At 40.4% G+C, this 14,188-nt stretch overlaps 1 protein-coding gene across 1 annotated transcript; it reads left to right on the top strand.

Moving 5' to 3' along the window:
• Positions 1 to 5,252: 5,252 nt before the first annotated feature.
• On the top strand, positions 5,253 to 14,188 carry wnt2ba (wingless-type MMTV integration site family, member 2Ba). The gene is made up of 5 exons (XM_036571096.1): positions 5,253 to 5,710; positions 9,910 to 10,130; positions 10,911 to 11,188; positions 11,717 to 11,981; positions 13,394 to 14,188. Exons 1-5 carry the CDS (start codon positions 5,562 to 5,564, stop codon positions 13,621 to 13,623), a joined length of 1,143 nt encoding a protein of 380 aa, XP_036426989.1. The 5' UTR covers positions 5,253 to 5,561; the 3' UTR covers positions 13,624 to 14,188.

Here is a 14,188-nt window from a genome sequence, read left to right as displayed (position 1 = left end):
CTGGATTCTGCAGGGTTTAGCATGTTTTCCATTCATAAAGTATTGTCTAGATGTCAGAAGAATATGCAGTCAGGGTCGGGGTTGTGTTTAGAAGTCAACATGGCTTTGTCACTAGATACTATATTTATTGACTAATTAAAGGGAAATTGCTCTATTTTTTTCCAAATGTGTACTTAATTCAATTGTTAAGATGTAAACTAAGTGATTCAGAGTGGTTTGGTGTGAAATGCTCTGCTGTAGAGAAACTTGGGCCCAATCCCATTTCTTCTTTTTACCCCTACCCCTTGTTTTCGAGTGTCACCCTAACACCTTGGAACGGAGCTACACGGGGTAGTGGTTGAAATCTTGCCCTAAGAAATGGGACCCTCAAAAAAAAAAACAAAAAACAAAAAAAACATTGCTTCATTATCAGGCTACTAGCGGTGCTCTGTAGGCGACCCGGCCTGACTTCAGTGATAGCAGAGAAGGGAAAAGTTCAGCCACCTCGCCGCGGGGCTTTAGTTACATTTAACGCATCATATGCTTTCAAAGAGGGGGTATAAGACAATTATTTATTATCGCCCACCGTCAATTTATTGGTTATACGAAGCTGAAGTCAGCTATTCGCCAGCTTCTTGTTCGAATTTTCCCGTTCCACCTTAAATGGTGCAGCAGTTACATTCTGGCGCTTCAGGCGTCAGAACTGCTGGACTATTTAAGGTGGAACGCGAAAATTAGCTAGCTAGCTACCGAGATATTAGCATACTTTTAGCGATTTTTTATGCTTGTTACGAAGAAAACCACCATAATACATTGAAGGGACATTAAACTAAGATAATACAATGGTTATCGTAATTTTTGAACGGAGAAAATACTCACATTTGTGGGTTTCTTTGGTCGCTCGCGCAGCCATCTTGCCGGTTTTTCTTTTTTTCTGATAACACTCCGTTTGGAGTGTCTGAAAAACCTCAGTTTGGAGGGCCACGTAGCCCTAACACTTCGCCATACCCCTCTATCTCAACAAAAATTGGGACACCCGAACCCTAGACGTGAACGCGCAAAACAGAGGGCTAAGGGCCAAATGATAGGGGCAAGGGGTGAAACGGGACCTTAGTGACTCAGAATCATTCACAGTGATGGTTATAGGAACCAGACATCTGAAGCATCTGAATAATGCTCTAAAAGCTCCCTCACAGAAAGTTATTATATGAAATGGTTACAAATATTCTGCTTGATGTCTGAGGTATTGTTTAACAATAGTTTAGAGGCCAAGTTTTAGTCTAAAACTTATTTTTAGAATTAGAATATATTTGTCATAGTTTAAATACAACAAATTTGAACCGCTGCTTCCTCATCCCATACATGTAAATAGAAGTAAACAACAGTGGCATTTATTACTGCAGTAAAACACATTAACACATTAAAATACACATGTTCTACATAGAGAGGTGCATACAAGGCATTGTAAGGCAAAAGAGTCCACCCCCCAAAAAAACCTATTACTAATTTACTACTATTTTACCATCTTTAACATTACAGGTAAAAACTTGCTTGTGGGTTCACTCGCTGTTTTGGATAGTAAATAAAATGTCTATATTTGCATTGTAGGCATTGCAGCCAGTGGTTATAATCACCACAACTGTAAAGAAATCTGAGTCAGTAGGTTTCTCTACAATTAATTATTTCATATCAAACCACTCTGAATGATATCTCAACAATTGAATTGTGCAGAAATTAAGAAAAAAATCCCCTTTAAGTCACAATTATTATGGGTTTGGACCTGATATTATAGTACTATGGAATTAACACCTTAAAATCCCAGGGTTATTATATAATAAGGCTTATTATTCAGCAACTACAAGGTGTTTAATGCAAACTGGTTGAGCTATTCTTAGGTTACAGTAGTGTATAATAAAACTTTGGGCCCACCAGTGGACCTTGGCCATTTAAGGAGTTAAAGTGATAGTTTGATTAAAGCTAATGTACAAAATGCATCATACTGTAGCGTCCCACTACGAGCTTGCATTGCAACATTGCATTTGGAACATGTTACTCGTTCCCCAAATTCCACTGCAGTGTTGCTGCCTGTGCATGTGCTTCAACTGCGTGCAAATCAAGAGGCCATTAGACGCTACATTAGACATCCAATTACACATGGCTGTTTTCACCAAAGGAGCTGAAGGTTGTGATCAGCTTACCATCAAATCAAGATCCTGTGGGATTTAATATTGATTCAAAAAGGCGTTTTTACAGTGGAAAAGTAATAGCTAGACCGCAGCCTCTATGGGTTAGCATAGCAGTATGTATCCTGCAAATAATTTGACACTGGTCCCAGCCACAAGCCCCAGTTCTCCAGCTAGCCCTTTGATGAGCGCGATCCCGCCAGTGTGTTCATTCCTGGACAGTCTCTGGAGAGGACAATCATACTGGAGTGATTACAAAGCTAAATAACTGAACTCTATGTTATGATGCAACGAGTGAGTCTGGTCATTTTTAAAGGCCACTAACAACCTCAAAAGAACTGTGCTGGCCTTTCAGCACTTACGAAAGGGCACAGCATGAGATTAACGAGAATATTCTCAATAGCAATATTTACAAAAGAAAATGCAGACTATCTGAAGTTCAGTTCTTCATAAAAAGAATTACTGGAAGTTTCTAGAATTTCCTCCCGCTATAGCCAGACACCTCCTGTGGTTTGAAAGGGCTACCGTGTCCCAGTTGTCTCACAAAACCATTTGTCATAGAGATGTCACAGTAAAATCTACAGCCTAGCAAGTGGCCAAACTAAGAGTCAGTCACAAGCTAACAAGCTTACAGGAATCAAAGCGTAAAATAAAGAGTTACGAAACCTCAGAGGACATACTGCAAGTGTTTTCTCTGTTTCTGAGTTTTGACTTTCCACGAATCATTGTTTTTATTTCAAGAAGTGCAAAAATACCTTAAAATATGGTATATATAAATGGCCAGCCTAGTTTCAGAACGAGAGAACACAAACCAGTGTACCACACTGCAAAAACACCACTTAGTGTAACCAGTTCCAGTTTTGGTCATGATTGTCTAGTCATCCATAGTCACAACTATCCCGTAAAAAAAGACTTTTTAATGAGTCTTATTTTAAGGTTTATTTGACTTTATTGTGTGTAAAGCAGCACATACGCCTACTAACACCAACATTTTATGAGCAGGCTTGGGTGATTATGTAGAATGACAATGTCACATCCCGAAATAAATGAGCAATGTCAACCATCTTCACAGAGAATGTATTCATTGCACTATATATAGACTTGTATAAGCTGCTCTAGGCATGTTGATACCCAGACAAACACAGCACAAGAATACATACAATGACATCAGTGTCACTGGCTACATTATATCTTACTTTAATGGATGTAACTCATTGATTTATTTAGCTAATTACTATATATATATATATATATATATATATGCTGTCGTAAGAAAACCACGTATCTCCTTTTGTCATTTTTCAGTTTTTGACATAATTAGAAAATGCCTGTTGCTTTTTACATTGTGTGTAAATTTCATGAAGAATGGACCAAAAGAAACGGCCTAAAATGACTTGGGAAAATGTCTGGTTCCATTGACTTACATTAAAAGTAAAGTAGGTTTTTTCCTTCTCCTGTAAAGTTATCAGCAAGAACAAGCAAGAACAACCTGTTTAAGGTCTTACCACAGCATCTCAATGGGGTTCAAGTCAGGACTTTGACTGGGCCCCTCCAAAACCTTCATTTTGTTTCTTTAGAGCTATTCAGAGGTGGACTTGCTTGGATGTTTAGGATCATTGTCCTGCTGCATAACCCAAGTTCCACCTTTGACTCATCAATACACAGAATAAAGTCCTGGGGGTCAACTAGATGTTTTTCGGCAAATGTGGTAAGCCTTTATGTTCTTTTTGGTCAGCAGTTGTTTGCGCCTTGCAACTCTCCCATGGATGCCATTTTTTCCCAGTGTCTTTCTTATTGTGGAATCACGTACATTGCCCATAACTGAGGCAAATGAGGTCTGCAGTTGTTTAGATGTTTGTCTGGGTTCTTTTGTGACATCCTGGATGAGTCGTTGATGCGCTCTTGGTGAAATTTTGGTAGGCTGGATAACAGCTCTCAGTGTGGTTTGCTGGAGTCCCAGAGTCTTTTGCAATGGATTTGTAACCCTTTCCAGATTGGTAGATTGCAGTGACTTTGTTTTTCATCTGTATTTGAATCTCTTTCGAACGTGGCATCATGTGCTGCTTTTTGAGACCTTCTAGCTTCACATTGGCAGACAGGTTCTATTTAAGTGATGTTTAGATTCAACAGGTCTGGCAGTAATTATGGTTGATTTAGTAGCTGAGGGGGCAATTACTTTTTCACATAGGGCCAGGTAGAGCTCATCAGAATTTTTCCTTCAACAAATGAAATCCTCACTTAAAAACAGCATTTTCTGTTCACTTGTGTTAACTTTGTCTAATATTAAAAGTAATTTAATGATCTGAAATATTCAGGAGTGACAAGTATGCAAAAGTAGAAGAAATTGGAAAGGGGCAAATACTTTTTCACAGCACTGTACAGTTGTATGCAAAAGTTTGCAAAAGCCACCCCCGGTTTTATGTTTCGTATTTTTTGTTTTGTTGATTTCATAAGTGAAAATAAGTTAACTCATCCTCTACAGGGAACTCGCTGAAATATGAAATGTTTCTTGATATTTTTATTTGTTTTAAAGAATGTAGCATACTGGGTAAAAATAAAACATAAAATATATAATTATGTGCAATAACTTTTGTGTATTTTTATTTTTTCAATATGTTAAATTCAGCAAATAAATAATAATTGTGCACGAAAATGTGCATAAATGTGTGTTCACTTATTTTCACCTAGAAAGACAATACAAACATACAACTGCAAATAAAACTATTTTGTATAATGTAAAATATATTAGATTGTGAATAATGTATTACATCACTTTTATTATTATTATTATTATTATTATTATTATTATTATTGTTGTTGTTGTTGTTGTTGTTGTTGTTAAACATGTCTCTATGCCTATCCTTAGCGATTCTCAGTGAAGTCTTTGATTTCAGTCAGGGATTAGACGAGTTTCAGGGAAATAAGACGCTGTTATCTGTGACAGCATCAGGAAATCGCCCCTGACACCAACTCATTCACTCAGATAGAGAGCTCTAACACTGACTACTGATGTCATCCAATGAGGGTCCCACTCAGAGCCCCGCTCCCTCCCACACGCGCACTGCGCTCTCACTCTGATGCCGGAGCTCATAAACTGCGCTGCGCTCACTGAGCTGCTCTGAGCGCACTGTCTCTCCATCAGCCGCTCCTGAGGGGCAAAGTGTGGACCGACTGCCTGAGGGGCTTCAGTTTGGACTCGGATAGCTGTGCTCATTCCAGACAGTGCAACTGGACTCTTTCACTCCTTTCATAAAGGACATAATGGACAGGTAGGCTAAGGAGTGAAGGATGGACAGCTGAGGTTTTCAGAGAACAGTACAGAACCGTTACACTGGTCACTTGGAGAAGGAAAAGAAACACGCTTTGCTCTTCATTTGCTCCTTCTTCGCTAAGCCCGCGATGGGAGAGGGTGCTAAAGGCGGCTGTGCTGCTGCTTCAGCTCGGACTCACTGTAACAGCTCCACCGACACGGCCACTGTGCAGAGGATTTACCTTCCGCTCTTCCTGCTGCTGCTCTTGTTCACCCCGCGCGTGGATTCCTCCTGGTGGTAAGCGCGTCTTCAACTCCTGCAAAACCTGAGGCTTTTTGAACCAGCGGCTGATGCACTTGCTAATATGCGTTTTCTGGGTCACGGTTAGCATTTCCCAGACAGATCAGGCCTTTAAAACCTACAAGGCAAGCAAAGATCTTAGATTTAATATCGCTTTTAACTTTTCACTGGTTAAAATATACTTTTATAACGACACTACGTCTTGAGTGAACTGTAAGGAATTGCCAAGTCATGCATTGAGATGGACGATACTGTAGAAGTGCCAAGTGCAGTATTAAACTACTCAGAGCAATGTAAATTCTCAGGAAATTTTGGTCTATTTCTGTCAAAACAAGCAAGGTTATGCAACCATTTGTGGGTTTTTAGTAAACAAAAGGTGGTCAGCTCACATAGAGGTGGGCGATATAGCAAAATATTGCGATACTTCAAGAAATTTTTACTAAACACAATATGTCATGATATTTATTTTTTCATACATCTGATTGCAACAGAGAAAAAAGAACCTGTAGCGCTACATACTATCAAAGACATACTATCAAAACTGTGAACGCTATGATTTGTATTAAATATTTCACATTTACTGCATTAAATCCCATTAAACAGGACTAATTTTGCTCTCTTCATAATGAAACATGCAGTTGGTCAGTTTTTTACTAGTACTGATAATAGCCACAATATGTTCAGAAAATCATATTGTATTGTGACACAATTTATCCCAATAACCATATGTATTGTTATATTTCCCAGCCCTGAGCTCACATATTTTAATGTGTTGGAGAGCGTTTGTTGGTAGTAATGTGATGATATAGGTATTATTTCTTGATAACAATAAGGTTGGGATAAAAAATCCCCCCTAAAAATCCCAGGCTTATTACATACTTAGGCTTATTACTCAATAACTACATGGACTTCAATGCAAACCGGCTGAGATATTCTTGGGTTATAGAAGTGTGTAATAAAAATTTGGGCCCACCAGTGGGACCTGGCCATTTAAAATTCTCAGCCTTTGTATATGCTGAAGCTTATTGTTCTGTAAGTATATGGACTATAATGCAAACTGGCCAAGTTATTCCTTGCTTATATAACTGTGTAATAAAATTCAGCAGGTCCTGGTCATTTTAGGGATTGCATAAACTTGCATTTACTGAAATACTATGGCACTTAAAAGAATGGTTTATCTAAGAAGTATTAAGAAGACGTGTAGAAGTGAAGATGTGTTTGGAATTCATACTTTAGAAGTTTCTCACCAGAAAAGAACACCAGTGTCTCCGATTAGCATGGCTGAGGTCTAAAAAATGAAACTCAATAATCAAACGTCAGCTAAAGTAACTCCATAAACAAAACTGTTTTTTAAACCACAAACTTTATGTTTAATTCTATCTCATAACTGAAATGTATGAAGATCTTGCAAACGCCTGTGAAGCATTTAGCCTGTGAATAATTTGCAGAATTTATCTGATTTGTAATGAGTTTAGTTACTGAATAAGTTACTGAATAATACAAATAAAAAGATTAATATCTGAATAATAAGCTCAGGATTCAAAATGTACCAAGCATGTAAACTAGGCTAAGACTAGAATTCTTTTTCAGTAAACGTCTGGCCACCAAAGCAGCACACTATATTATATCACACAATATTGCGCACTATCCCTGTCCACCTCATAGCAATTGGTCTTTGAGTCATCTGCAAAAGTGCAGAAGCAGTGCACGAACTTGCCTAAAGTATTAAAAACATAACTTGTCATGAAAAATGAAAATATAAATATAATATGAACGCAATGGCGTTCCATAAAACGTACTCGACTGCAATGTGCAAACTCATCCGACATTCTTGTTCAGGGCCATAGACTTTGTCTGAGTTTGGTCGCGGGTTATTGCCTTTCAGCTCCTTTATACTTGTCGGTTTTGTAACAGCAGATGTGATGAAACATTGCAAGATTTCTCAATTAAATGTTTCTCTCTGTCACTAATTGCAGCGTCCGTGGGCCCTCCATCATGTCTCAGTGGTAGCAATATCAACACAGTCCAACATCTTACCACATTGTAGCCGACTGCTTTGAGGCCTACAGCTGTGTAAACAACAGAAGTCTCAGTAGTCTACCCAATTTTAGATTCTTTGAATGGAATCCCCCCTTCAGCAATGCGAATGTGATCTTCTATCTCAGCCAAACAGGCAATGATATTATACCTATTCATGAATGGGCAGACGGAGTGCTATCTTATAGTGTAAATGGGGCCCTTTGCCCCATGTAAGGGAGCTGCTAGAGTGAGATTTAGCCGGTAAGACACGTATGGCTGCATGCCCAACACCGCGTGAGCCGCAGTGATAAATATCTCTCCGTTCCTACAGTAATTTATACAGTTATGGGGATTGTTGTCATCATAGCAATCAATTCACACGCAGTGCTTTTCTGGCTTGCAGGCATTACTCTTTCTCAATTCCAGGCACACGCGGCTGATAAGTCTTTTGCAGTAGGGACCGTGTGCGTGTGAAGGATAAACAGGGCAGCCTTGCAGAGCAGGCCCTCCCTGGTTGCTGGTGAGAAGGATAAGTCTTGTGGAGCAGTGCGTGTGCGTGATAGGGACAAGGACGTCCATAAGAGGAGTGGAAACTGAACAGTGGGTTCATCTGAGCACCATCACACAAACCCGGCTACGACTGACTGGATAATGAGATCCGGGGAAGGAGACAAGGCTGTGTGAGCACAGCATAAACTTTGCGGTGTGTGCGGTAGATTTGAATTGGTGGGGTCAGCTGGAGGATACTGTAATCCCCAATTTGCCACCCATGGCCTGATTTTGCACAACTCTCTAATCCAAACAGTGTTCAGAAGCCTACTACTCTTAACAATCTCTTCAACTGCTCTTAGCATTGTGGTGCCATAAATGTACACAAACGTCCCCTAAAAAATCAGCTAGGAAATGTTTGGTGTCTCAGGTTTCCTTCTTTAGTTTTGCACTGGAGCTCTGATGCTAAAGTAGCTAACAAGCAATGGAAGCTTAGTCACCCGTTAGCATTGTGCAAACTGCATTCCTAAATCATTTGCCTCAAAGAGAAATTGATTTTTGATTTTTTAATGAAATGTTTTTAAGGGGAAATTTTTCAAAATTTGTGTGTAATTTAATCATTGAGACGTAAACAAAGTCTTTCAGAGTGGTTTGAGGTGAAATGGTTCAATGACTCAGATCATCTTTAAAGTGGTGGTGATAGGAACAAGGGGTCATGACATCTGCAATGTAAATATAGCCATTCCATTTAGAATGAAAAATGACCAGTGAAGCTGTAATGCTGAAAACGGTAAAATAGTGGTAAAATTGAAAAAAATCGTTTCATTTTTGGGTACTATTTTTGCCATACACACATGCACGTACCTCTCTGTCATGAATTGCTTTAAAAGTGTTTTAACCCAAATCTTTTCCTCAAAACTATCATGCAACAATGTCTCAGATATGAAATGAAGAATTTGTAACCATTTTGAGTAACAGCTTACTGTGATGGAGCTTTTAGAGATACTAAATGCTTCAGACATCTGGTTCCTATCCCCACCATAATGAAGAATGCTGGGCACGTAAGTTTCTGTCAATGACAAACTTCACGCCAAACCACTCTGAATGACTTTGATTACAATTTATTTATACAGAAATTTGAAAACAAATGAATTCCCTTATAAGTAACCTCAAACAGACTTGCTTATGTGGTTTCTCTCACTGTTCGACATTGTTATCCACAGAAAACAACAAATCTAAGCTGCTGCTACTATTTTTAGCTATGTGGTTCACTTTTGTTCCTTTTTGTAAATAACAACACATCATACAGTGTTAGATACTACATAAAAAAGTATATTTAAGATTATTTAGGAACTACACATGGTTTGAGGAAAGAGTCTGATCTTTTATTCATACAGTTTGCAACGGATGCTTACAGGTGACAATAGGCTGCAATTTCTTGTTAGTTACATTAGCCTTATAAAACACCAAACATGTCTTGGCTGATCAACTATATGTGGGGTAAATGGAAAACTGTATACATTTCTGCCTAAAGTATCCCTTTAGACTAACCTAACTAGTTGATAACCCTTAAATTCAGTGTCACAGTATATCCCCATGTACATGGTACACTGCTTTATAGCACCGCTATTTCATTAGTGGTAAATGTAGACTCATAGGCCTACTTCTGTGGCTACTTTGTTCCGCAGGTATATTGGTGCACTGGGTGCTCGGGTTATATGCGACAACATTCCAGGCCTAGTCAACAAGCAGAGGCAGTTGTGCCAGCGACACCCAGACCTGATGCAATCCATTGGCGAGGGAGCCAAGGAGTGGATCCGGGAGTGCCAGCACCAGTTCCGACACCACCGCTGGAACTGCAGCACGTTGGAACGAGACCACACAGTGTTCGGCCGCGTCATGCTCCGCAGTGCGTTCCTCCTTTATTTATAGCACGCTTCATAGCACATTAATAAGACATGGATAATACTGATATAAATAATCCATATATATTCAGGGATCCATTATACATTGCTTATAAATAGGCTGTACCAGAACAAGAGAGAGGGAAAGCAGCCAACACTTCTCAGCTTTCCAAGAATGGGAGAGAGTCTGAGAGAGAGTGGATATTCTCCAAATACAAGTGGCGAGTAGGGAGGGGATCAGCGCGGCTGATGTATAAACAGTAATAGGAGATGTAAATATTTGTAAAGATGACTCTGGCAGACAGACAAAGCTGCCGTCTTTGACATATCACCCTCTGTTTTGGCTAAGTGCGTAAGCGGGAGGATGAAAAATGAGGGGAATGGGGGTCATTGTGCTCTCCGCTGCAGGGGAAAAACACACCTCAAGGCTGTGAGTGCAATCATCCAGAGAACTGAAGGTGAAGAAGTGTTCAGTCTGAATCACTCTGATGGCAGGAAGCTCCAGGGTGGCCTCCTACGCTCAAACAGGCACAGAAACCCAAGAGCTTAAACCTGAGAGGATGATGGTTAGGTGATGGTCCATATCACACAAGCACAAGTGTGGAACCATAAGCAGAAGTCTGTAGTAGTCAACAAGTAGTTGCTTGTAGACAAGCGAAACAAACAGCATTTAGACGATTCAATAAAACGTATCTAGGTGCAGACATCTGTGTGCTTTCCAAAGCTGCATAACAATCCTTTTATTACTGTGCGTCATGACTCATGAATCATGTATTCCTTTCCAGGCAGTCGAGAGGCAGCGTTCGTGTATGCCATCTCCTCTGCAGGAGTGGTCTATGCTATCACCAGAGCCTGCAGCCAGGGGGAGCTCAAGACCTGCAGCTGTGACACCCACAAGAGAGGGAGAGCCAGTGACGAAATGGGGGGCTTTGACTGGGGTGGCTGCAGCGACAACGTCAACTACGGCATCAAGTTTGCCAAGGCTTTTGTGGATGCCAGGGAGAGGATGGTAAAAGATGCCCGAGCTCTGATGAACCTGCACAATAACCGTTGTGGGAGGATGGTGAGGATAAACCATTCTAGTATGAAGTTTGGGTGATGGTGGTCATGCAAGCGGAAGGTCAATCACAGTGGCTGATTCCCAATCTGTTTCTGGAGTATTTTTTCTGCCCTGTGCATTTTAATGTTTTCCTTGCTCTAACACACTCACACCTACACAATAAAGCCTAATTAATTTGCTGACTAATAAGCTGATTAGTTGAATTGGGTCACCAAAATATACTGAGCAGTGGTTCTCCAGGTCCAGGGCTTGGTACCATTGGGTTAAATCAGCACTGCCAGTTGTTGAGCACATTAAAAAACATATTAAGTCATATTAAGCCATTGTCTGTTCCATATTAAGCCACAATTTATTTAAAAGCAATGCTTATTAGATTGCCAATGGCCCTCCCTCTCATGCCCACATAAATAACTGAATACAAAACAGATATCTTGCTGAAATACTATTGCATTGATACAATCAAAGATAAAGTGGTCTTCTCTAAAACTCAGGGGGTGTATGGAGTTATTGATCAACCCTTGCTTTCCTTAGGCAGTGAAGCGCTTCATGAAGCTGGAATGCAAGTGCCATGGAGTCAGCGGCTCGTGCGCTGTACGGACATGTTGGCTTGCTATGTCAGATTTCCGCCGCACGGGAGACTACTTGAGGAAGAAGTACAACACAGCCGTGGAGGTCACAATGAACCAGGATGGCACTGGGTTCATGGCTGCAGACAGGAACTTCCGAGGAACAACCAAAAATGATCTTGTGTACGTGGAAAGCTCTCCAGACTATTGCCTCATGGACCGAACAGCAGGTAGGTGAATGGTCTTAGCGAGTGAGGCCGAATGGCCTACTATGGTCTCTTCTTTGGAAGCCTTTGGCTTAATGGGAAAAAAAGAGAAATTAAAAGTATTGCATAAGAAGTGGAAAGCTTGGAATCCAAGCATTCAGAAGTCCTGTTTGTTTAGATTACGTCAGCCTGACTGGAAGAAAATGGTACACAAAAATCTCTCATAAATCTTATGTGCTTAGAAATAAACTGAGGGCTTTATAAAGACAGCAAACTTATTCACCGATACCCCTGAATGACCTATCCAAGGGTGTCCAGCTCTGGTCCTAGATTCCAGCACACTTCTGTGATTTCATTGCTCACACTATGCCGGACTTCAAAGCCCTCCAGGAAGAGAGCTAAACACCCTGGCACAGGCCATTCACCCACCATTTCATTCCTTGACATGGGTAATGATGTACACTCACTGACTGATTAAAAAACAGTGGATGCGACATTAACACAATGAGATGGAATGGAATGGTATACATATTCAGAATACAGATATTAAGTGTTTATTCCACATAACATTTAAAAAGGACATATTCAGAATACAGTTTTTAAAATTTTAGAATACACACACATTATCTAAGCTGCTTAATCTTTTGGGTCACAGGGGTTGCTGGAGCCTATCCCAGCGGTCGTTGGGCAGGGGGCAGGAAACATCCTGGACAGATCGCCAGTCCATCGCCGGGGCACTTTTTAGAATACTTACATACTAAATTAAAAAGGATACAATCTTTAAAAAAATGCTAGCATATTAACTATTTAGTGAAGGAGGAAGCTGTGGGAATGTTCAAATGTTCACTCTTCAAAGCCACTTCATTTTTTAAAAAAAACATTAAGCCAGTTTTGTTCATGATTGTTGTTGATTCAGCTGAATGTGATGAAATGTTTTATTTTGCTAAACAAGTTTCCTGCAAGCTTAAAGCGATGTCCCACTTTAGCACACACTGTTCCACTTCAGCTGAAAATATTAGGAGGCTTGTGACATCTCACAACAACACAAAACTGCATGAGCTAAAAGAGGTTCCATGTGGATCCCACTTTTGCTTAGTTAATGAGACAGGCAGCAGTCCATTTCGGCAGAGTGTGGGAGCAGCAGTGGACTGGAGCAAGCGATGAGTGAAAAAGGAGCTGAGAATCTTGGAAGTTTTTTCAGTTGATAAGCGAATTTTTGATAAAAAAAAAAACGTTTGGAGAAGAGCTGCCTGAAGAAAACTGCCAACAAGTAACAGCAAGAAACAGTTTGAATTAAGCTGCATTCTCAGTGCTTTACTTTTTAATGTGTTGTAACAGAACACATGTAGGGCAGTGTATTCAGTACTCAGCTATCACTACTTTTTCAAAGTATTCTTTCAAACTTCCCACACTGACCTACTCTCTCTCTGTTTCAGGTTCTCTGGGCACTGCAGGGAGGGTGTGCAACAAGTCATCCAGGGGCATGGATGGTTGCGAAGTCATGTGCTGCGGCCGCGGATACGACACCACACGAGTCAAACGAGTCACCAAATGCGAGTGCAAGTTCAAGTGGTGCTGCGCTGTAGAATGCAGCGACTGTGAAGACACTGTGGACGTTCACACCTGCAAGCCACATAAGAGGCCCGACTGGCTGGATCTCACTTGACTGGCATGGTTGCGGCCAAGCACTCAAGAATTTCATCTTCTCAGGTTTTTCAAGTGGACCACTGCATCATGGGATGCCGGGCCCCAGCTTCCAGATCTCCACCAGCAAACCTTTGAACCGTGTTGGACTTCCGTGGTGAAATAACAGAGGCGAAGCTGTTACCAAGTCTGGAACCTTGCTAGTCATTGGATGTCATGGGAAAGTATATTTTAATCTATGGTTTGCGTTGTCGTGGCTGAATGACCTGTGATCAGATCGTAGAAATGGTTGCACACTGCTTTAAGACTCTCATGTTAACTTACATACATAACTCTTAATTTGCTTTTAAGACTTGTTTGACAAGAATGAACATTTGTTACGCTCTTTCCCTTAAATGGACTCCCAGATTTAGTCTAGCTAACTGAAATTAAGATCAAGGACTTGACACTGGAGATGGTACAAAGCACCAAGAACTTCTATGAGAAGAATTCAGAATAGACTGATGCTCTCAGTTCTATATTTGACTGGAAGCACACCCCAACTTTCCACAGCACATGGAAATACCCCTGATTTGTCCATTAATCAA

Source organism: Colossoma macropomum, unplaced genomic scaffold (assembly GCF_904425465.1).
Source record: "Colossoma macropomum unplaced genomic scaffold, Colossoma_macropomum, whole genome shotgun sequence".
NCBI classification, from domain to species: domain Eukaryota; kingdom Metazoa; phylum Chordata; class Actinopteri; order Characiformes; family Serrasalmidae; genus Colossoma; species Colossoma macropomum.
Note: the sequence above shows the minus strand (reverse complement) of the source record. Positions and strands in the feature narration are given on the sequence as shown.

Coding starts and splice junctions, on each gene's coding strand:
- wnt2ba (XM_036571096.1), top strand. CDS start 5,562: ATGGGAGAGGGTGCTAAAGGCGGCTGTGCTGCTGCTTCAGCTCGGACT. Junction 10,131..10,910: donor CGGCCGCGTCATGCTCCGCA/GTGCGTTCCTCC, acceptor ATTCCTTTCCAG/GCAGTCGAGAGGCAGCGTTC. Junction 11,189..11,716: donor ATAACCGTTGTGGGAGGATG/GTGAGGATAAAC, acceptor TGCTTTCCTTAG/GCAGTGAAGCGCTTCATGAA.